At 46.4% G+C, this 24,433-nt stretch overlaps 1 protein-coding gene across 1 annotated transcript in view; it reads right to left on the bottom strand.

Moving 5' to 3' along the window:
* vps13b (vacuolar protein sorting 13 homolog B) overlaps positions 1 to 24,433 on the bottom strand; it is a 410,620-nt gene that overhangs the window by 93,188 nt on the left and 292,999 nt on the right. The window contains exons 35-39 of the mRNA XM_080006210.1: positions 19,834 to 20,166; positions 18,857 to 19,271; positions 18,559 to 18,696; positions 9,967 to 10,392; positions 212 to 414 (exon numbers count right to left, since the gene is read on the bottom strand). Coding sequence (XP_079862336.1) covers positions 212 to 414; positions 9,967 to 10,392; positions 18,559 to 18,696; positions 18,857 to 19,271; positions 19,834 to 20,166 — 1,515 coding nt within the window. The remainder of the gene's footprint in view (positions 1 to 211; positions 415 to 9,966; positions 10,393 to 18,558; positions 18,697 to 18,856; positions 19,272 to 19,833; positions 20,167 to 24,433) is intronic.

Here is a 24,433-nt window from a genome sequence, read left to right as displayed (position 1 = left end):
GTTATGTGTATTATTGGAGATGATTGTAATAATGACTTTTAATTTAGAATTTAATGATATTGACATGGCGCTCGATATGGCCAAAAATCCTTCGATTTAATTTGTTTTGAAACCTTTTCAACCTAGCCAACTGAACAAATTCATTGAATCTCTTTGAAGTGTATCATGGTGCTTTGAAAGCCAATTTTTAGAACTTCGAGAGTTTCCAGACCTGAAGCAGACCTCCCTTGAGGTCCAGCAGTAGCTTAGGAGGGCCAGGCTCCGTTCCGGGACTGCCACTGTGCCTGCACCACCGCGCCTCCAGGGTGGTGCTACATGAGAAAGGCCCCAGCAGTGGCCGACTGCGCTCCCTTAGCCCTGTTCTCACCGAAAAATCATGTGGCTCCAGAAAAAGAGAGGCCGCCTGGACAGGGTCTAGGAGGAAGAATGGGAATGGAAAGAATGGCAATTATTAGCAGAAATGGTAATATTATAGAAGAGACAGCACTCTATTAGTGCAACTGAACCACATGGAGTCAAACACATGGACCTATGAATTTCCAAATCCAGGTTAATGATGGACGTTTAAATTGAACTTTTAAACCAAACAACTTGGCTTAGAGACATCAAGGCAGTGCAACAAACAAACATCTATCGCATCACGTCTTCCAAACATATGCTCATCGGGCAATGGAAATGTTTGTCTCCCTAAAAACAAACCATGAGGGGGTGGTGTCGGTCTGAGGCTGTTTGGCCTTTGCAACAAAAATCTGTGGAAACCTTGACTTTCCCTTATCTCTGTGTCTCTTTGTGGATGGATGGGGAAACCACACGTGAACACATAATAGTGCCAAGGATAAAAAGGACTCATGATGTAATGAATAAAAAGCCTTTATCGACACACCGCAAAAATTGAAAAGTGTTTTGAATACAAGGTGAGCCTTGGTCGGGGAATGTGTACGACAAATTTACGTCCTGCTCATTGCCTACATAGACCAAAAACAGACAGTCAGTCTCCTCTACTGAGCCCTTTGCCTGTCACTGTCCATCAAGGGGCAAAGCTGGCACATGAATCATTTTGAAAAGTCTTTTAGCCTTTCCCAGTTAAATCTCAATCCTCAATGAACCTACATCTGTGCTTCCATAGGTCCTGCTTCATTGGTGACAACAGCCAAATACGTAATCAAGGGTAATAAGATCCAGAGAGCGCAAGTGAGAGGTGGAACCACAGCTTAACGGGAACAGCATTGCCTGTCCCTTCCCCTTCATAACAGAGATATGTCACTGCGGTCACAAAGTGTCCTGGGCGGTATGTCGCTGCCGTAAATCAACAGGGGCCTCTGCGAGTCGTTGACATGGGCGGGTTTGCTCTCGGTCAACTTAATCTACAGCCACGGCTACTTCAGCGAAGCTCCCGCATCAGCCATTCGTTTGAAAGCAGTTGCTCCACAGGACCAATAATGTCTTGTGAAGCACTGGTGTAATGGGCCTTTAAAAATTCCTGAGCCTCTTGCACGGCCTGCTTGGCCGCAGGTCTGGGAAACTGACGGGACGACATGAGGAGAAGTACTTGCAAGCTCAGTTCTAGGACGCTGGGGCCCTCACGTAAGTTCAGTTCACTCTGGTTTAGGGGTAAATCGGAGGTATGGGAGAGTAAGAAAGACTGATAGACACACAACAGGCATTGGAGAATACAGCAGACAGACAGACAAGGAGAGAGAGATAGAGAGAGAGAGGTACAGGTACAGTCAGACACACGAGCCTTGCTCAAATCTTTCCAGGCTCAGAGGACGTTTTTAAGGAACATCTTAGTAAAACACTCGAGCCCAATAACATCACGGGGGGGTGGGGGGGTGCAGTGAAAGGAACTCATGGATAAATCTTTTCAGTTGAAATACTACACAGGACTGACTCATCTCTCTCAGGATGGACATTGTGGATGGGAGTTGGCAGTTTACCTGCTAACATTTTCTGGCATTGTAGTGCGGTGAGAGAAAAGTAAGAGATTCATTTTGAACTGTGGAACCCAGCTTTGTTTTCGTAGGTAGGGATTTATCGGGGGGAACTCTGGGGAACTCCCAAACTGACTTGTTAAATAAAGAATCTGTCCCTCTATCCCTTTCCATCTCTCTCGGGCTCTCACTCTCTCTCACACACACACACACACCCACACACATAAAGACTTGGGTACAAAAGGGTGGATACACAGACACACAAAACCTTGACACATAAAAATATGTGCATCTACATCTACAAATGCGCACGTGCGCACGCACGAACGCTCGCACGCACGCGCACACACACACACACACTTCCCCTCAACCATATGTCATTTATGGCCCACCTGACCGCAGCGTCCTCACGTTAAACCCAGCTGCAGCAGCCACACTCTTAATGAACGTCCTAATTGGGGGTGGTTTGAATGAGCAGGGGGACTCCCTTCACTTCCTACCTTCTCCCCCTCCCTCCATCCTGGTTTAAGATGAGACGGGGGAGAAAAGGAGGGGATGTGGCAGAGAGAGAGGGAGAGAGAGATAGAACGGGAGAAATGATCAATCTGCGTTCCAGCCCTTGCACCATCCCTCATCGGGGGCCTCTGTTAGCCGGATTGGCAGAAGTGAACGACTGAGTCTGAGCGCGACTTGAGTGAGATGAAACAGGGACTGTTTAGAAGATAACTAAAAAAAGTCTTTAAGAGAATGAGTGTAAAGAGTGGAACAAAACATACAGGGGGGGAGGGGCCTGGAGGTTTCTTGTTGAGTAGACAAATAGATCAACAGCAGCTATTAGCCGATGGTGAACAGTTTTGGCCATAGAGATGTTCAGATCCAGTGGCCCACCGCACGTGCACAGACAAATGCGCATGCAAACAACAAAACATGTAGACGCTTGTTAGCTCGTTCTTAAAGATGGGAGAATCCCTTGTTGGAGAATCCTGAACACATTGGCATGGCTTGAGGACAGGCATGGTGGGAATGCCACTGTGAACAATGTGGTCAACCCATATGGAAAAGCCATAGATAGATCCACTCCTTCAGACATGCAAGCGCACAGACACACACACACACATACATGTCCATTCATACAAGGACACACACACACACACACACACACACACACACACACACACACACACACACACCCACACACACACACACACAAACCTCAAGTAGGGATGGAGAACCACACGCAAAAACGTGCACATTCATAGATCACACACAAGCACAGCGTGTTGAGTTCCACAGATGGACTATGCATTATTCGCGCTCGCAGGGGTGCAGGGTGTAATCTAGTGGCTTTGGAGGAACAGCGGGAACAGGATTAGCGTGTGATGATGGTGCCGCAAACAGCACGTGTGCGTCTGTGCACTGCCTCGGCTATGTAAAGGTGTGCGCACGCACGCACGCAGGCACGCAGGCAGGCAGGCAGGCAGGCGCACACACACACACACACACACACACACACACACACACACACACACACACACACACACACACACACACACACACACACACTTGACTTCTTACATTCAACGTTTCCTGGGACAGACCCCGGGATGCGGGGTTGACTCGAAGGCGGTTTGGATGGAAAATCTTCCCCAAGTGAAATATATCTCTGGCAAACGCTAGACTGGGACCAGATAGGTTGGTGGGGGACATTGATTTACCGTGCGGGTTTCTCCCTGGCAGACGCTATCTGACCACTGGCTGGCTGATTTATGCCCCGCCACTTGCTGGTATCAATTAGGAAAAGCCTAAAGGAGTCATTACCTAACTGGCTGCGGCCCCCTGGGGGTGGGGGGGCTCTGTGCCAAGTGCGGGTAATACAAGTAATATACTGTCACTTACCACAGCAATATTACTACTCACTCACCGCAAGAGCGCCATGGCGCACTGGAGGGAGCAGCGACATCGCCGGCCCATGTGACTCGGGCACAAGGGAGCCGTACGTCACCCCCACGGGGGCCATTACAAAATCGCTGAGAGGGAGCTGATGAGTTGCACATGGACTCCATAGACAGTTCAGACCACATCAGGTAATGACACCACAGAGGGAACGCCTTGTCTAGATATGCGCTTAAATATATTTGTTAGATTGCTAGTACAGAGGAATTACATTAAGATTAATTTCACAATTATGCAAATAAAGTCAGAATTCAAAATGTAATCTAGAAAATTTTGGTCAGTAAAGATGCAAACCCTAACCCCTAACCCCTAACCTCAGAAATCTGAGAATGAAGTCTGATTAAAAATGATAGAATCTGAATCTAAAACCCTGATCATCTTAGAGAAGACTATATTTATTCAGATGAGATTCTTCTTATTTTTCATGCTTCTCTCCAGGCGTCGAAACATGCCACAACACACATGTCCTTCAAGATTTAACTTCTCTCTCTTTCTCCATCCAATTTACTGCATTATAGATCAAGGTCGCCACTGCAACCTTGTACATTATTGAATATTACCATGTTGGACATTTTCTCTTTGCGTTTTTTTTGTTTTTTTGGGGGGGGGGGGGGGGTATCCTGCCTTTAACATAACTCTTTTTATTAAGGCTGTGAAAACAATGTAATGGTCGGTTTAGCTTGCCAAATCACAGCATGGTATGCCTCCCAAAATCCCAAAGCCCTTCCACGTTTCACCTCTCCTCGAACCGCGTGTCTCTGTGACCTTAAAACCAATTAATATGATTGATGGGGAAGCCCCATTACCGTTTTTTTCTTTCTAGTAAGTAAATAAAGTGATGTGAACGTAAATACAAAATTGTCTGGGTAAACAAAAAAATACGCAATCACGCATGCACAAATGAGACTTAAGATAATTAATAGGATGCGTTCACTTTGTTCCATGGACCGAAGTTTGCCTTTGAGTCTATTTGAGTAAATCAACCTGATGGGGCTTGGTTCCTAAGGGTATAAGGACTAGGAAGAAAGGGTGTGTGTGTACGTGTATGTATGTGTGTGTGTGCGTGTGTGTGTGTGTGTGTGTGTGTGTGTGTGTGTGTGTGTGTGCGAGAATTGAATGAATGTGTGCATGCCTTAGTGCATATGTGTTGCTTTCAGAGAAATAATCTGGACTACGATGGAGTATATGTGCTTATTGTAAATGAGAAGGTCCACAATAGAGAGACGATAACGTACATGTTCATGTAAGTGTGTGTGTGTGTGTGTGTATGTGTGTGTGTTCCTGGGGCGCTCCTTGGGCAGTCTGACGGAGAGCCCGGAGATTAGGGGGGGTCTTGTTTCATGGACTTTAAGACATCTGTTCTCTCTCTCACACTCTCTCCCTGGCCTTTTTCATTGAACTGTAGGTGCCCCCCCCCATTTTGGGGAGGGCGGCGATATGGGCCCCTCCACTTGCTTTTCATTAACACGGGATCTGGTAACACACCTTACTGTCAACGTAGCTCCACGCACGCACGCACGCACGCACGCACGCACACATGCACTCCATCTTGTCCAACGACAGAGATGGGGAGGAAGCGGGGGACATGACCTGGGACAGACCTACAGATGGTTCCTGGGCGATGTGCTCAGCCCACCCCCACCCCTGCTCCCACAGTACACAGTATATGTATGTTGATGAGCAGGAAAGGCAGGATGGTGTGTGAAAAGAAAAACAGCCCCTCTGTCCATTCAACCCCGTTGCCCTTCATTCTCATCCTTTCTCCATCCGTCTTTTCTGTTTCATCTTCCTTTACTTTCTGCTGCCCCTCTCCTCCCTCTGGCCTAAACTCTAGCTTTCATTCAATTCCTAATTCCATTCCATGTTTCTTCTCCGTCAATCCCCCAAACAGCTCTCTGGACCCCAGTGGCACCGCTCTGACGTTTTCGCCGAGGCTACATTCATCTCAGAGGCCTGGGCGGCGGTAGGGACTACATTTTGCTATGTCTCATCTCTCATGTGCAGCACCTCTCCTGGGGGGGTCATTCCCGCTGACTTATTGCTGCGTAACGGGGATCCCCGGCCTTTATCATCCCAAGGTATCCGCTTCCTGAGGTATGGGGCGGGGGGGCGTCTTGAGACGATTGTGACGGGGGTCAGCGGCGAATACGTCTGTTGTCACCGGGTGATCCATCTGCGTAATTGGAGACTGTTTGTCTCTGGGCCCGATGGCGGCAAATCTGGAAACACGATTTTGAGAGTGCTGCGGGGGGACATTTTGCTGCACGTCATTTTGTGACATTTTGTGGCCCGTGAAGAGCGTCCTGCGGCTGAGAAGAATCAACAGTTCCAGTTTTGACATCAAAGTGTTTTCTATGTAAAGACTGTCAAACTACAGTAGTTTTTAAAAATAGCATCCTATTGTTGTAGATATGGGTACTACACCACAAGGAGACCAAAATACACCTCTGGCACTAACAAGGCAATGGCTCTTCAGTGTTCTCCCCCTCAGTGCAGCGGCTGCATCAAAGATGTCGACAGTGCCGCCGTTGCACATGATGACAGCATTCATTTTATAGCTGTTATTACAGTGTCTAGTTGCGGAATGTAGACACATGTTGTGTCTGTTGGGGCTATAACAATGGTGTTGCATAGAGAACTCCGGAGTCCGCCTGCGGAAGAGCAATCCACGAGAGCCTGATAAAAATAAACATGGGTCTAATCGGGCTGCGATGGGTCCTGTGCACGGCAGCGGCTTCCTGTCAAGGTGCTTGTGGTCACGAAGGGGAACAACGCACTGCCCATCCCACAAATAGTCAATCCTTGCTATGTTTACCATGTGTACACGAGGAGGAACTCTCTGTGATATAACGACTTTGAAAAATTCTTTGAACTGTGAAAGGATGAACAACTGGTAAATGAGGGAAAGAAGTAGGGCAGGTTGGCGGAGGGGCGGGCCGGATTTAATTTTGTATCAGCACAATAGCCTCTGAACTCTCTTTGTTGTTTTCCATTACGTCGAGACTGCGGCGCGCTTCTTCTTTCCGCCCCCTCGACTGTGTTTGTCGGAGTCGACACATCAAACGCGTCGGGCCGAAAGCTGAGAAAGCTGGTGAAAATCAGCGTGGGCTTGCGCAGAATCGGGGCATTGTCTCACCAAGCAGTTATGCAGATTCGGGTAAACAAAGTGCAAATTGTTTTGAGGTTTTAATTAAAATTTTCGACAATCGCTTTATCTGAAGTAACCCAATATAACCACATCTGTGGAGCAGATGCTGGCGCTCTGGGAGCCCGGTTCAAAAACTTGCCCCCCCCTCCCCGTCCCCCGTCACGTCCCGTCCCCCGTCCCGTCCCATCATTAGAAAATGCACCATGGCCCAGCAAGACTCAAGTGGACACCTCACGCTGTGCGTTTCCAGTCTCTCATGTAACTTCAGCCTGTCCAGGTTCTCTCTCTGTTCCATCACAGCCGATGGGCGAGAACAAATTTGTAATCTCTTTTAATTTACATTCGCATTAGAAATTGAGACTGTGATCATGGAAACACTGAAGAAGCCTCCTGGACTAGAGTAGGTGTTGATAAAGGCCGGGGCTCGGTCCTATCACGAACACAACAATCTCACAAACTCACTCACTCACACACACACAAACACACACACACACACACATCAGTGTGTGTGTGTGTGTGTGTTCCTCGTCCTGGCTTCTACATACACATCCTCATCAAAGCTTGAGTTCCAAGACCAACACAAACATCTCACTTTACAGTTTACTGACAGCCCTCCTTGTTCTTGGCTGAGTGTGGCCGAGCCAGCACACGTACGAGGGCAACGACATGAAAGTAATATTAGTCCCCCCCCCGCCCCCCCAATACCTAGCGGCAATAGTGTATCATGCTTTTTGACGAATCCTCCTTGAGGAGTTGCGTTTGGTACGGCTGACCCAGAGAGGGAACGTACTGCATTAATAGGAAGGAAACAAAAGAAAGGGACCGGAAAAAAAAATTATATACTTTCATTTTTTTTATATGCTGATTAATGACATGAGGAAACTAATTTTTTTTGCTTCAAAATAAAAACCCTTTCAACAGCTCCATATGTTTTACGATGAGGGAATTGGAATAGATTCATACTTTTTCTATTTATATAACTGACTGAACATCTGTTCAACAAAAGCAGATTCCTTAGCCAACATGTTGTACCGCTACAGTTCCAATCTGACAGTGGGTTGAGATAATTTCAGATGTTTCCAATGGCGCTTCATGTCTTTTATGAACGCTTTTGGAACTTGCGCCTATTTGATAAAGTAAAGCAGATCAATACCGCTGGTATCGGGTTAATGTTGTTTGATTACAAAATATATATTTTCTTAAAACGACCTGGCTTCCAAATGAAAACTCATGAAATTGGCTTGTTTCATGGCCATAATTATTCTCAGGACTTTGTAAAAAAAAAAACAAAAAAAAAAAAAAACTGATAATTGGGGATGAGGACAATACACTGAATACACTCAAATATTTTGAAACCTGCTTCCAAATTGATACAGTTCCTCCCAAACCACTCTAACCCAATGTTCCTGTTGGACAGCTATGAATTGCATCAGACTAGATGATTGTGAATCCACGGCAGTAGAAATGAAAAGGACAAAAAACAGCTATTTGTACCAAATATTTGAATATATGCCATCATGTGGCGCTATATACATGCGAACCGCAGGTCAGCATTAATTAGGAAAGTTTCACTTTTTCTACTAGGGAGTGCAGTACAGCCAATAATCTATTAGGGGCGTTTTTTGGACCGACTGCCTAGATTGTGTCAATCCAAAAGAAAATCTTGTTTTCACCTTTTTTTCAATTTTGTAAATGTCCTTCTATACATCTATAAATATAACGATCAGCCACAACATTTAAACCACTGACAGGGAGTAACATTGATCATCTCGTTACAACGGTACCTGTCAAGGGGTGGGATATACAGGGGGGGAAATAATTATTTGATCCCTCTGTGATTTTGTAAGTTTGCCCACTGACAAAGAAATGAACGGTCTATAATTTTAGTGGTCATTTTTGGTAGGTTTATTATAACAGTGAGAGACAGAATATCAAAAAGAAAATCCAGAAAATCACATCAAAAAAAAGATATAAATAATTTTGCATTTCATTGAGTGAAATAAGTATTTGATCCCCTACCAACCATAAAGAATTCTGGCTCCCACAGATTAGTCCTCTCGCTTTAAGAAAGTACTCCTAATCTCAACTTGTTACCTGTATAAAATACACCTGTCTCAACTTGTTACCTGTATAAAAGAGCATCTCCAAAACGACAGGTCTTGTGGGGTTTTCCCAGTTTGCAGTGGTTAGTACCCATCAAAAGTGGAAGAAGGAAGGACAACTGATGAATTGGCGACAGGGTCATGCGTGCCCATGGGCTCTTTGATTTGTGTGGGGAGAGAAGTTTAGCCCATCTGGTTCGATCCCAAAGCAAAGAAGAGCTAATGTAGCGCAAAATTGCTTAAAAAGTTAATGCTGGCTATGATAGAAGGGTGTCAGAACACACAGTGCATCACAGTTTGCTGCGTATGGAGCTGCGTAGCCACAGACCGGACAGAGTGCCCATGCTGCCCTGTCCACCGCCAAAAGTGCCTACAATGGGCACGTGAGTGTCGGAAGTAGACCATGGAGCAATGGAAGAATGTGGTCTTGTCTGACAAATCTATTTTTCTTTTACATCATGTGGATGGCCGGGGTTAGGGTCCGAGCCGATCGAGCGTCTGTGGGATGCGGTGGAACAACAAGCCTGATCCATGGGTGCCCAACTTCGCAACTTACAGGACTTAAAGGATCTGGTGCTAACGTCTTGGTGCCAGATATCAGAGGACACCTTCAGAGGTTTTGCAGAGTCCATACCTCGATGGGTCAGAACTGTTTTGGCGGGACGGAGCTACACAATATCACTGGATATTAGTGGTGGTTTTAATGTTATAGCTGATCTGTGTATATGTGTCACATGCGTTGAACTAGGAAATGGGTGACAAATGACTAGAATAGGATTTGGTGGACTTAATACTATTTAAAAGCTGCTATTGTTGTTAATTATTAACTCACCTTCCATCCTTGGCCCTGGTTTAATGTTCAGACTCCCTGTCATGGCCGAGACAGACACAGTCACACTTGGCTTCATGGGATGGGCCTCTGTCTCCATGACCACCACCATCTGGGCAGTGCGGAGGGACATCTTGTGGAATGACAGGACAGGGGCCCCGAGGACACCTGCCATGCCTGGGGGGGGGGGGGCCTGGTGGCGGGGGTCGGAGTGGGGAGGCAGGCTCTTGGACGGTGTTCCTGGAGTAGCAGAACAGGGGGTCTTGGCGGGGGACGAGGAGAGAGGGGTCGGCGTGGTGGAGGGGATCGTCCCTGAGGCTTCCCCCCAGTGGTTTGGTAACACCTTGCTCAGATAGGCCTTTGCCTGCTCCAGCTTCGCCACCGTGGGGCTCACCTTGAGGGGCCGGGACAGCTCCATTTTCAGTTCGGCTAATGAGGCAGAGGTTGGAAAGAGTGGGAGAGGGGAGGGATAAGAGAACAACAATCCATTAAAGGACAACACTAAACTGTGTTCACAAAAGCAATGACCGAAAAGCAGTCCCGTTGACTATTTGCATCTCTGTGATATTCTTAATGTACTAGCGAAAGCAATAAATCAAGATCCAGCCGTAACTTATCACCACCTATCGCTGATAATGGAGCGTCCAAGTTGCAGGTTATGCAAAGGTATTTTTATCCAGTTGAGTTTGCTGTGTCAGCAGGGGAAAGCAGTAAAAAGTTTCAGTTTCATAAGGAGCATCCTCTGAAAAAAAACCCCATTATGCCGCAGTATGATACAAAGGCATTTATGATATGTATATATGCTCATTCTGACAGTTGTTGAAAAGGACTAATAAAGAACAACATATCTGTACCTATAAAGCTTTGAAAGCAATAAAAAAATATATATTTACTCTGTTTTATTTACATGAGATGGCCATATTTTCTCTCTCCCTAAAATATGGGAGTAGCTCTACTGTTTGTCATTACTTACATTTATGAAGTGGCGAGTAAAGCAGAAAATAGGGCAGGAAAGAGAGAGGAAAGCAGATAGCTTTCAGGCAGCTGATAAAAAAAAGCCCCACTCCTTTATGGTCTAAGGAAAGAAGCAAAACACTGTTACCTCACAGTGGGGGCGATACAGTGGCAAAGGATTAACTTCCCTCCAACTCCCACTGCCTGGATTGTGCTGGGGCTCTCTGTATACACTCCACGTTCCTACATCTTTTTTATATTCCTTGAAGGGATATTGGTAGAACCATTTCTGTTAACCAGCATATCTATTAGGCTGTTTTGGGGTACGAAAGGGGGCTTCCTAAACCATTTAAAAACCAGCATCCAAACTGCAACAAAAGTAACAACAAAAAATAAAATATAATGTTGTGTATATAATGTGATATTACTTTGTTAAATACACAAATATGCAGAAACATGTGTGGATATAATGAAAGTTTCCCATTCAGTGAGATTAGGAGGAGATAGGAGATTTAGCGTTATTTCAAGGCTTAAAGATTTTCCCCATTGGAGTACAGTTAGAACTTGCTGTAGAATGGCAGGTGTCTCAATAGTAAAAGTGTTAAGAGAGGTCGTGCTATGAACAGTTAAATGATGGGAACCAACATTTGATCTGACCTACTGTTTAAAACACAATATCTTTCATGCAGGGTAGGTGAAGCTGGTGTAAATACAACTCTCATCCTTGAACTACCCCTGCTTAGGCGTACTTTTGCCAACTTGTGAGTTAATGGAACATCGCAGGTTTCAAGGTAGACCTGCCTGTACAGATGTTGTGCAGTTAGCAGCATTCTACCCAGTAAGCTCTGCAACGCACGAGATGGTGCATGGTACCACGTCTTGTAAACCAGTCTTTGAAGTCTATTCTGTCCATCTCAATTGCTGAGCCTTGCATGCAAAGACCTGTGTTTAAAACCCAGCCGGATCTGCTCTCATCACTTGCTCGGAAAGATGCATATAGACATACACACACAAATCATATTTGGTTTGTGTCTCTGTCTCGCTGGGACCGTCTACAGAGACACGGCGGAATAGCAGATCTGAATCTTTTCTCCGTGCCAACCATATAAATCCTTGAATCCTTTGCTCTCCCTTGTTCTATCTCTCTCTCTCTTGCTATGGCTTTTTTTTCACTGTCGAGCTCCAGCCTTCAAACCCTTGACTGGAATTTACACAGACAGATGAATTGACTCCATGGCGCTTGACACTGCTTCCATTATTCCATTTTTCCACTTGGTGGTGGTGATGATGATGATGATGTTGAAGGGAGAAGGGAAAGGGGAAAGCTGCTGCAAGACCACTCAAAACAAGTGCAGCTGGTTTTCATGCTCTCATCAAGGCCCCGGTGTTTAGAGAGGTTTAGGAGGTTTAGCCTCGTCCCCGAAACACCCCCTGTCTACTTCCCAGGTAAAGAGCACTGGATGGGAGGGTGCTGCCAAGCGATGGGAACATGCATTCACACGGTGCACATACACAGCCTTCCCCAAGGAGGTTTTCCGCTCTAATTCAGTGGAAGTGAGGCTCGTGTTCAGACGGAGGGACGCGGCACAGAGAGGGGGAATGTGCTTTGCAGTGTAGCTTATCATTTCCAGTTGACTTATCACCAGGAAGCTTTCCAGCAGTGGGATTAATAGCCCGCGCGTTGCTGCTCATCAAGGGTTCTCTGCCTGCCTTGCTCCGGTCTTACTCCCTTTCCCCGCTCTCTCTTCTTCATCCATCTCTTTCGTGTTTCTTGCTTGTCTTCTCCCTTGCTGTCTTGTACTTCCTCTACACTCCTCAACCAATCTTCTCCCCCTCCCTCCCTCCCTCGCTCTGTCATCATGTAAATCTGTTTCTGATCACCTTGGAATTGCTTGGGTCGGTAAGGTGGGTGGGTGGGAGGTGGGGCGCTGGCTCTCGGTAAGGTAAGAGCTGGTCTTGATTACGACCTCTTCCCCACTCCTTGCACTCCGGTGCATTCCCTAGCCACAGGGCTGGTCTGCCCGCGGTGGGTGGGTGGGTGGTGGGGGGGTGGTCCCAGAAGCCCACCCGGCGACGCTACGGATACACACTCAATAGGACCAGGCAATTTCCATACTTAAGCCTTATTTAAACCCATACTTATTACCAAACAGTCCACTTTAAGAACAACACATGCAACACACACATGCTATTTTGTGTGTATTGATAGCGTAGAATTGAGGGGAAAAAAACTTTAGTAAACAAAAAACTTTCTGAACCCAAAAAGCTGCTAGTCAAGGAGCTTTTTTAGACCAACAGAAAGAAACCTTCTCAAACAAAATTGAGGTGTGGCAGCACCTTGACAAAAGTCTTTGGACCTTAATGGGAATATGTTGGAATTATAGTTAAGCCCCATACTACAAGTCCGTCATAGATAGCTCCACTTCTTTTCAGCCAATACAGCTTTGACTGTATACAATTCCTATACAAATGAGGAGCACTTGATTTCCTGCAGGGGATATAAGGGCTTCATGTGGGTGTCGTCTGGACCTGGTTAAACATTTTGTCCCTCCCTGTAAACCAAGCTACTGTATACAGAGTACCACAGTGCAGCCAGATAAATGGCTGTCTGGGAAATAAAGACACCACTTAAACTGCCATAGTAATGTGACGTTAAAGTGATGGACAGCAATACTCTCTTACTGCTGACCTTAGCTCGCAAACTGCACATTACTTTGGATCAAAATTTTCTGAAGTTAAAATCACTTCAATATTAATCTCTGGACCAGAACTGATGCATTAACGCAAATGTAAGAGCTCTGGTTTAAAGTACGGTATATGGCTAACCTGTGCGGATAAAGAAAGACTGCATCACATATATAATATTCTATTACCTGCCAAGGCATTGGTGTTCAAAGCGTTCAAACATTTGTCACCACTTATTTTCCTTCTGCCACCACAGAGTAGACAGGAGAATCAAAGGCGAGTCAGGGTGAAGTATAACTAGATCAAAAGCGGTGTGAACTCTCAAGGAACTCCCAGTGGAGAGAGGAGCGGGGCCACGGCAGCCTGTCCTGTCCCCAGTTCGCCCTCCTGTTTCAAGGGGCCACATCTGCAAACCCCCCCCACCGCCCCACACCGCGTTGCCCTGACCTGCCAGCAACCAGCAACCGACTGAGCACTGGTGTGGAACAGTGTCAAAAGAGGAATCTTTTACAGAACTCCAATAAAATAACAGCACGGCATTATCATGGCCACATGTCAAGTACATCCCTGTTTTTTTTTCCTGAGTCTGGGGCTTTCCTGTACTGGAACTTCAGCTGGGTTCTTGAGAGAGTGTGTGTGTGTGTGTGTGTGTGTGTGTGTGTGATACAGCCATTACAGTGATGTTTCCATGTGGTTTTACCATTAAGGCCAAGAAGGGACCGAGCGATTTAGCTAAAACTCATAACAGCAAAAACGAAAACAAAAAAAAAACCTCACACCAACTATTTACAAGCCATGACTGACTTATAAGATTGACAGGCAAAGCTACAAATTCTAATTCCTCCAATGTGGCGGGGGTATAACTTGATATGCCGGATAAAGACTGCACCACCTCTTTAACACTGCAAACCCTGACTGACTGGGATTTACCTAGAGCGGCAACATTACATTATAATTACTGCTCATGCTGGCGTACATTTTAATATTGTTTAGCAGATGACCGTCGGAGGGGCTGCCCTGCAAAGTTTCAGGTAGAGACGGGGATTTGGAAATAGCTGGTGACTAAATGGAAATACCAGGAATACCAGCTCATTAGGAGAAAGGGTGGTTCTCTTCGCCACTTAATACAAGTTGTATCAAAAGAATGGCTGTTTCAGAAAAGGCATATTCTGGCGCACACGTGCCTCTGTGCACGCCACACACACACACACACACACACACACACACACACACACACACACACACACACACACACACACACGCACGCATACACACACACACACACACACACAAACACAGAAACCAACGTTTTTATTAGGAACACCTTGGCTTGGATCGGGAGTGAAGGGGTTTGTTTTTAACCCCAGGGGAGGAGTTGGCTGTCAGGAAGAAAGGGGTATACAGGGATAGCGAGAGCTGGCCCTGCCCCGAGGTAGGGTGGTGAGGAGCTAGTTGGTGTCGGTGTATGCGGACCTCTTAAGGAACCTCTTGAGGCAAGAGGGCCTAATGTGAACAGGCTGGATGGACGGCAGACTTGGCCCTTCTCAGGTGTCAGCCTCTATTAGCGCCATGGAAAGTAGGGGATCGTCAAAAGAGAGGTGAGAGAGATCAAATATGCTAGTTATCCTGGTTATTGTGACACCACACCCCACTTTGAACTTGGGACGGTGTGGTTTTCTTTTTTGTGTGTGGTTCTATAGTTGTGTGTTAGACAGAGAGAGCTGCCACCTCTATTTTCATCACCACTGTTCTTTGACATCGTCGGCTGATTCTCATGCCCCACTGTTTGACGGCAGACTTCCTGTGACACGATGGGTAACCGTACCGGCTGTGCATTAATGTACAGGGAACGTATGGGGACGTACACATCTATGTTTTCCAGAGGGCAATCATGTTCTTGGGGGGGGGGGGGGGGGTATTTTTCTCACCGACCCTTTCACCAGGTAAGGCCAGTGACATTGGCTTGTGATGCCATCTGACTCAAATTAGTGCGGTTACGGACGGTTCGAAGGGGCACGGGGTTGTATACAGTAACTGACAACATTTCTAAGCTCCCAGGGCTTTGACGGGATCCAGGGAGCCCATGGGGTAATGGTTCCAATTTGTTCAAGCTAATCTATCACCCGCTGCTTCTCTACGTAGAGGAGGCTCTGCGCTCTCCTCCGCAAGTGGTAGCGCTTACATCTCTGGACTCAGCCGCTGACCCTATTGGAGAAACTGACTCAGGAGAGAAGAAAGCGAGAGGGAGTATGTTTGTGTGTGTGTCTGTATGCTTGACATTTTACAGTCTTTTTTTCAGCCTTAAACCTTCATGATGCTGAAATAATTGCCAGCTGCTTTCTATCTATTTTTAAATTTGAAAAAAAAAAAGTCTTATAAAAGTCATCATCACAGTTTGTGTCCAACCACAATTTGAGTCTTTGGATTTTCAATATATAAGCCGACATATAATGTACATACTGTATATCCCAGATAAAATATGCCCATGTACACAGTATACATTAGCTTATTGAAAATCCCAAAAAGACGATGATATTATATAAGGCTTTCATAAAAAAATGAAGCTCAAAATTCAAGTTACATCAATATCCAGAGAGATGCAAGAACTAAGTTTCTTCACAATACCGTCTCAATGAAAGAAGATAAGACAATAACACTGCTTTATAACCCGCCGCATATGCGCATGTGTTTGCGTGGGGATGCAAGTGTCGGCGAGTGTGTTTATGAGCAGCATGATGAGCAGTCACTGAGTGGGGGGTCAGGGCTGAAACCCCATCCAGTTTACTGTACATGCTGCGCAAGTGCTTGCCACTCAGCATCCTTGGGAAGGCGGCTCTGATTGGTCCTGATGTATCGCGCACGGAGCAACTGCCGTTGAAATTGCATGCACATTGTTGTAAACAGACAAGGGGGGTGGGAGGGTGGGGGGGTGGAGAGAGAAGAGGCCTTACAGCGTTCTGGTCTCTGTTTGTCTCATTGAAACAAATCAAATGTGAATTATTGTCAAATCAAAGCGGAGGCTGTCCAGATGAGACACACAAATATACACACACCATCATTATCCTCATCATCATCATCATGACATAGACAGTGGCAGATCAGATCACAGAGTATCAATCTGTGAGGGAAGTCTCTCTAATCGATCCTCCGCCACCTCTCACATCATCTCTTCTTCAGCCCTCCATTTGTTTGTGCTTTGTTTGCTCTTGTGTTGAGTTCCAGGGATCGCACCAGACCCCGTGTCCCCGCCCAAGAGGAATCTCGACTGCTTATTGGGCACTTGGGTACGAATCCTGCTGGTGGTGGTGGGGTTTTCCTCTCTTACAGGTATCCACCCTGTTTCCTCTCTCTTTCTTGTTCTGCTGACAGGATTTTTATGCGTTCAGATGTTCAGATATTGATGAATATTTTACTCCCTGATCATGGAATTGGCAAACTCTGCAAGGGACCACCAGAAACCACACAAGGGACCAATTAGGCCGAGGTGGAAGTAGAGAGTAGAGCTTGAACTGCGTCGTTGGTCCATCGACCCCTTAATTTCAGGTTCTGGCTTTGAATATTTTTTTATAAAACAAAGTAACAAGGGGTAGAGTGTACGACGAGCAAGCAGTATTAGCAGTATTAAAAAAAATGGCGCTTGGGGAGCTTGGAGATTCTCGTAGCTTCTTCCCAATACCCCCCCCCCCCCCCCCCCCCAATGTGATCAAGCAACACAGACAACTGACTATGTCTTCTCAGTCCAAACAGTGTGTGTGAGTGCGTATGTGTACACAAGCGAGTTAGTAATTGAGAGTGGGGGCATGTGTGCATGTGAGAGCAGTCAGTAGCATGTGTGGTCAATTCTGGAGGTTTCCACTGGAGACAACCTCACACTCCGCCTGGATATTCTCTGAGTTGTGGGTGTGTAATTATGATTGAAGCCATCCTACATAGACAAGGATAGGAGACCTTTACGGGTTCTGGTTAAGCACCTGACTGTGATTGTCCAATGTCTATATTTCAGCTGCAAAGCATCATAATCAGATGTGCTCGACTACAGCAATTATCTTTATTAACAGTAATAACTGGAGAGCGTCACCTTCCGCAAAACCATGAACCACCATGTCAGGACTGTCGTGTTTTGTGCTCGTCAGATATGTTGAACCTATCGAACCTTGGCCGTAAAAAAAACAAGACTAAACCAAAGAAAAAACAAGACTCTACTTCATACTACAATATTATACTTTGGTCATTAGAATACGACCGGGTATTATCAATCATTATACTGTAAATAGTTGATAGTATATTCTTTACTATAGACTTACTTATTATTGCTACTACCTGTACTTACTTCCTTTAGTGTAACTTCCACTTGCCCACATTGGGCTCACTACGACTGGTAAGCATAGTGCTACTCGATGTTAACTATGTGGATAGATTTGTGTACATATGTCTCTTTTTTTTTTTTTTAATCTTACTTCTTATCCCTTTCTTGACTCATTGACGTGATTTTTTTGCTGCGGTGACAGCAGAATTAATTTGTCATCTCATCTTATAGCCAAACCACACACTGATTAATCCTCAATATTTTGGAAGGACCAATACCAACATGTTGGCACTTTAGGCATTTCCTTTGGAACAGAACTTGGGGCGTGACAGCGCAAGAACGCAAGTACAAATACAGATGACGCTGCCCCTGGTGCGCATAGGAGCTAGGGGCCTTCCGCTTTGCCCATGGCATTACGTACACAGCTCAGCATCCACACTTGGCATAGAAGAGCTCTTTGTGCTTCCCACTTAGTGTGGACATTTTCCCTTACATGTACAAAGCAGGCAGACAAATGCAAGTTGTTGCTTTTGTTGGGCACATTGCATGTATTGATGTCCAACATGTATTCACAAACAAAGCGATTCTAATCTATGTGGATGATTGTGTCTTTGTATTTTTGTCGCTTTTGGTGTGTGGACCAACCCTACCTGGTCCATTGAGAAAGTCTTTGACCTGCAGAAAGAGCAGAGGAGGTGGGATGCCTGTTCTGCTATCAGCCTCTCCCGCTACCGTGTGGAGCCACAGCACATTGTAGTCCAGTGATTCTGGCAGGCTCTTCCCTGAGTCTGGTGAGTATGAAGAAGAAGAAAGGAATACAGAGGGAATGACGTGGAGGGAGAGGAAAAAAAAACATAATTTACACAAATGAAACAAATTCACACAGTGAGATGGAGAGAACACTCTTTCTCTCTCTCTCCCTCTCTTTCTGCCTGCACCCTCTCTCACCAAGACACTTGAAGTCCGAGGCGACTCCCCGCAGCACAACGTCGAAAACCGACAGCTCCATCCTCTGCTTGCGATGGTGGCAGCTGAGCAGCGCCGATGGCTGAGCCACCTGCAAGTGAAGCAGGGGCTCCAGCACCTGGTCACCGGCCCCCCGGCGCCCGGGCTGTCTGACAATGGTGACCCCCAGGGCCTGGCGGGCAGAGGAACGGCTGGGAACAGGAAGGCCGTCCAGGGAGAGCAGGCCGCCTCGTGGCTGCAGGGGAGACCCTGCCATTGGCGGCGTCTGCACGGTGTTGCTGTTGAGCAGGTCCTCGACGGTGAGGGCAGCAAGGGAACTCTGGACAGGATCGGCGACGGAGTCTGGAGGGGTCGGGGCCGGGGGGATTTCCGTCAGGATCTCGGCTTCGTCTCGGCTCTTCCACAAATAGAGAAGATTAAGAAGTATAACTATGCGTCTAATGCACTGTTACTATTAAAAAATATGAACTTGATTTCTATTATCAGGGGCAGAACTATTAGCAGCCTATAAGCCTGGAACTGGTGTAAAACTCTACTCAATAGGAAAACGGCTGGAAGGGGATTTGAAGAAGACAGTTTGGCAATGGCAGCCAAAGAATCGCCGCTGGGCGGGCACCCAAAAATCTTTAAGTTCCATCTCTGTACAGTATATAATGCAGCTGGATACAGAACTTCTATTAAGAACAGGCTCAAACTGGAACACATTACCCTCAACCTATAAAGAAAAGTACTCAAAATACACATGCTTTCACATTTGGGAGGATAAAAGCAACAATGTGTGCAATGGACAGATTAAAGAGATTGTACAGAGTGATATACTGTGGGAGTGGTTATTAAAGCATATTGCATTGGAAAAAAAAGTCAATATTCAGGCACATACACTCACTATATATCAGGGGATTAACCTCACCTACCTTTCAGTTGTATATAAAATGTCACCTGCTATGCCCCTGGCTCACCTTGTCACTGTAGTCGTTGCCGTCCTGCGTGGAGGCGGCATCCGAGGCCGGAGCCCTGGAGCAATCGTAGGTCATGACGGACAGCTTGCCGGCGGTGAGGAACATGTCAAATGGGATGAAGCTGAGGTTCTTGGTGATGGTGGACTGCTGCGAGGGCCGGGCGATGCGGTGGTGGCTGGCACCACTCTGCTGCTCGATCTGGACGATGCGGATGCGGGCGCTGTCACTGCCAAAGCCGCTGTCCTGCCCAGCACCGCTGTGACGGGACAAGGAGTCGCCGCCGCCCGCCACCGCGTCCCGACCACTGTGCCGCCGCTGCTCCCGCCGCCGCACCTGGTGAAGAGAGAATCAAGAGAGAAAGAAAAAAACAGTATTAAAACAGGGATTCTCGATTCGTCCACTGGGGTAGCGGTGGCAGTAGGGCCCAAGTGGTTTTGGGCCACGCAGACCTTTCCTTGTAAGGCTGAGGCCAACTCTGTCGGGGGTGGGGGTGGAGGGGGGTTCCCTCGCCATAATCTCAATCAGTCATACGCATTTACACCATAACACAAACATAAGCAAAGACACACTAGTGTACATTATAAACATACAAAAAAAGAACCCACAGTCGCACAAGTAAATACACTGCGACCTGTGCGACTACACAAACACCTTGGAGCATGTGCAATGTCCCAATAGAGTGCAGCGGACATAAGACTTTAATCTAAAAGGAAAACAGATTATCGGCTGATCTCAAAACAAAGCAAGATGCCATCAATCTGTGTCGTTGAATGAAAAGGACCGAAAGCTTGCCTTCAAGAAGTTTGTTTTCTTCTTGTTTGGCTCTCCTCTTTTACAAACCAGGACCAAATAACTCGCTTGATTGAAACCATGGACAAATTGACCAAAGCAGCAGAGCGCTGCACTGCGATGTCTAGCGACATAAAAGGCATGCTCCCGGGGGCTTTTTTCCTGCGGTCTTAGAAATAATTTTGCACCTCTTACGATATTGGAAATACGTCTTTCAAGAAGCAGGGCCCTACCCTGGGCAGACGGAACAACTGCCGTGCGGGGACCATGGGCTTGTGTAGAAAGTGAGCTGAGCCCGACTTAACGCTTGGCTCCCAAAGTAACGGATGTTGGGAGACTTTCAGTCATTGTGGTAGTAAAAAGCTTTCCGTGACAGATGATATAAATCAATGTGAGTGGATTGCTAGGTTTCAATTAGAATAAAAAGCAAAAAAGAAAGGCTACTTTTCTCCACATGCCATCCTCTTGAGTAAGAATGGGGGCTTTTTGCGCCCCCAGGGAAAGGGAATGAGGCGGATCTGAAAAACAAAACGCTACCTACTAAATAATACACTTTCAGGGCATGGTTATGATGAAATGACATGTGTCATCGAGTGCGACATTAGTTCTTCAAATTCTACCATTTCATTCTGATATACTGTATATATACAGTATATATAAGATAATATGGAGGATTTCTGGCTTCATCGCTGCTGGCGCGTCCAACACAATTAGACCGCAATGTCAGCCACGCCCACTAGGTAAATGGGACAGGGCAGTACATCACTTTGAATCAGCTACCGCAGTCGTTGAAAGAAACCAGTTTTTGTGATTTATCAAAAAAGAGAGGCCGAGAGAGAGAGAGATAGAGCGTTTGCAATAAAAACCAAGGTGCGTCCCGTCCCATCCCGCCCTCGTCTGCGCTGACCTACACATGGTTCCCATTACAGCATGTACTCCCAGCTGCTTTACTTTGTAGAACCCCCCCCCCCCCCCCCCGACCCCCATCACATCCCTGCCTCCTAGTCCCTCCGCCTCCTCAGACTCCCCCACACCCCCCTCCACCTCTCCCTGAGAATTTCAAATGTATATTATTGCTGTGGTGGAGATAGTGTTTCAAGACCTTCGGGCATATACTAAACCCACTGGCAGAACATTAGACAGAATGCCTGACTTATTAGATATTTCCTACTCCAAACAGTGTCAAAGGTCAGAGGAGTCGGGGACGTGCTGGAAAACGCCGCGGCCTGCCCCCGTCCCGTCGCGTCCTGCGCCAATTGAGGTTCTGTCGTGTACTTTTTCGGCCGTGCCGGGGGGCAGGCCTCCGCCGGTCCCGGCTATGACCGCCAGATCTCCTCTCCCTTGCCTAATGAGGACAGGATGTGTGCACTTCATTCTTTCTTTCATTCTTTCTTCTCCTTTGTTTTCACGAAATGTAAGATTTTCCAAGCGGTGGGAAGAGGAGGGGAGGGGAGAGTAAAGAGGACCTCTCTCTTTCTCTCCATGTGCGTTCTGTTAAGGAGGTGAAGCTTGTACTGAAGAAAGGAGGTGTGTTGAAAAAAAGAGGGTGTGTGTGTGTGTGTGTGTATATATATATATATATATATATATATATATATATATATATATATATATATATATATTATAAGCTATCTGGCGAAGGCAAACCACTCCGAGCGGGGCTCCTTGTCGGAAGGGGACAAGTAAGCGGCCCAGCTGCTGGGAAAAGGGAGAGCCAGCCAGGAGAACCGCCAGATCCTTTGTATGTCTCTCTCCCCCTCTCTCTCTTCCCAAGCTGAGGCTGTACACATGCATTTACAATTACAGCAAATACCCAGTCTTCTCTTTAAACACCACTACTAGAGTGCCCCCCTAAGCACATTCTTGGTTCTAAATTTAGATGTGCTTACAAGTGGAATCGGGGGATAATGGGGAACACAATAGGGGGGGGCATAGAGGAAAAGGGACAATGAGTTAAAAAATAAAAAAGAACCCTACCAGAATACACAATGTGTTCAAAAGCAACGGAATGGGGCTACCAGCAAACACACACGCACTCACACGCGCTCTCACTCACACACACACAAACACACACACACACACACACACACACACACACACCAAAATACATATAATTTCCCCAGTGTTTGAGCGCAACCCTTCTCTAAAATCGGTCTGCGTGCGGACACGTCTGGGCTGTTACCCCTTGACTGCATCCGCGTCGTGGTTCGTGGACGAGTGAGCGGGTATCCACATCACATACGTGAGTGAACCTGGGGCTCCGTGATCTATACTCTCACCATTGTCAACCAATTTATTAGTTGACGGAGGGCAATAAATTCCAAATGCACGAATGCGCATGAGGCTACAGGCCCTCGTCCCAGCTGAAATCCCCCGTTTCCAGCCATTACTTTTCCTCTATTATGCTTATTATATAATGGCTGTTTCCAGATCCCGGTGCAATCACTCTCTGGACATACTTGATCACGGTCATGAACGTGCGAGTCCACACACACGCACAGACACACACACAATTTACCTCAACCTTTATTGGCCAATCATGAGGTCATCCTCTCAGAAGTCGCTAGGCAGAACACTCTGTGGAAAATAAAATGGCGGATAATCTCCAAAGTGTGAAACCACGAGTCTCCAATCGCGTCTGCGCGCATCTGTACAATTCCTGACCCCTATTTCTGTCAGTGTAAGTCAGAGCAGCTTGGCTAGAATTAGGGTAATGTGCGGAAGCAAATGTCATATCATCAAAATGCCAGTCGTTTGCCGTGTTGGCCGGCTTGTCCAATATGACTATGTAACTTTTTTATTTTTTACATCTGAAGACCACATATGTAAGCTGATTGTTTCCAGCTGAATCTCAACTAGGTTGCAATTTGGGATCAGGAAACATGAAAAATCTGGATATTTTAGAGTGGAAGAGAGCTGGATAGAAGGAGACAGTACTGCATTTAAATGCAGATATAAGATGGAAAAGTTACAGAAAGGGCCCTGAAAAAAACTCAGAATGTGTCTTTTAATATCAGCGGGAAGCCTATTCAACAGCTAAACATTTGCTCTGGATATCAGACCCTCTGTTATTTATAATGGACATATTTTTAAAGATCCTATTGAAGCCTCATTAAACCTTGTGTTCAACATTATGTCTTGATGACGGCAAACAGAATGAACACCATGAGCCACAGGAGACAAAGAAATAAAATGGGCTAATGTTTTAAGAACAGAGTAGAACATTCCGATGTGACTCGCACACACACACGCACGCACGCGCGCGAGCACAAGATGGACGGACTGCAAACACGCAGCGATTTTAACAGAAACACCCTACGGTGGGGTGAAAGGCTGGGTGGAGTAGTGATATCATCAAAGCAAGACAAGCAGCGGTTGACTTAAAGGTCACTGTCGATGACATAATCGAAAAGTGACAACAGCACTAATTGGGAAGAGAACTGGGAGAAGGACAGGGGGGAGAGGGGTCGGGTGCATCGACGAGTGGGAGAGATCATCTCGGTGACATTGTGGAATGAGGGGAAACAGGAACAGGAAGCAGGAGGGTGTGTTTCTGTCTTCCTTCTAGGTAGGGCCACAAAGACCAGACGTGCTGAGCTTCATGGCTTCAATGTCATGGCTGTTCACCGCTCACTGGCGCTTGTCAAAATGAAAGCCACTGACAAGCGACACATCTATGAAGCAAAAGAAAACACGGGAGTCAGATAGGAGTGTAGGATCGGGAAACGATTTACAGCATTGCGGTCAAGCAAACCTACGCTCACATGAGGTAAATTCGGGAATCTGAGACGGTCATTAGCGTTTCATGTTT

The sequence above is a fragment of the Zeus faber genome, assembly GCF_960531495.2.
Source record: "Zeus faber genome assembly, chromosome: 8".
Taxonomy (NCBI): domain Eukaryota; kingdom Metazoa; phylum Chordata; class Actinopteri; order Zeiformes; family Zeidae; genus Zeus; species Zeus faber.
Note: the sequence above shows the minus strand (reverse complement) of the source record. Positions and strands in the feature narration are given on the sequence as shown.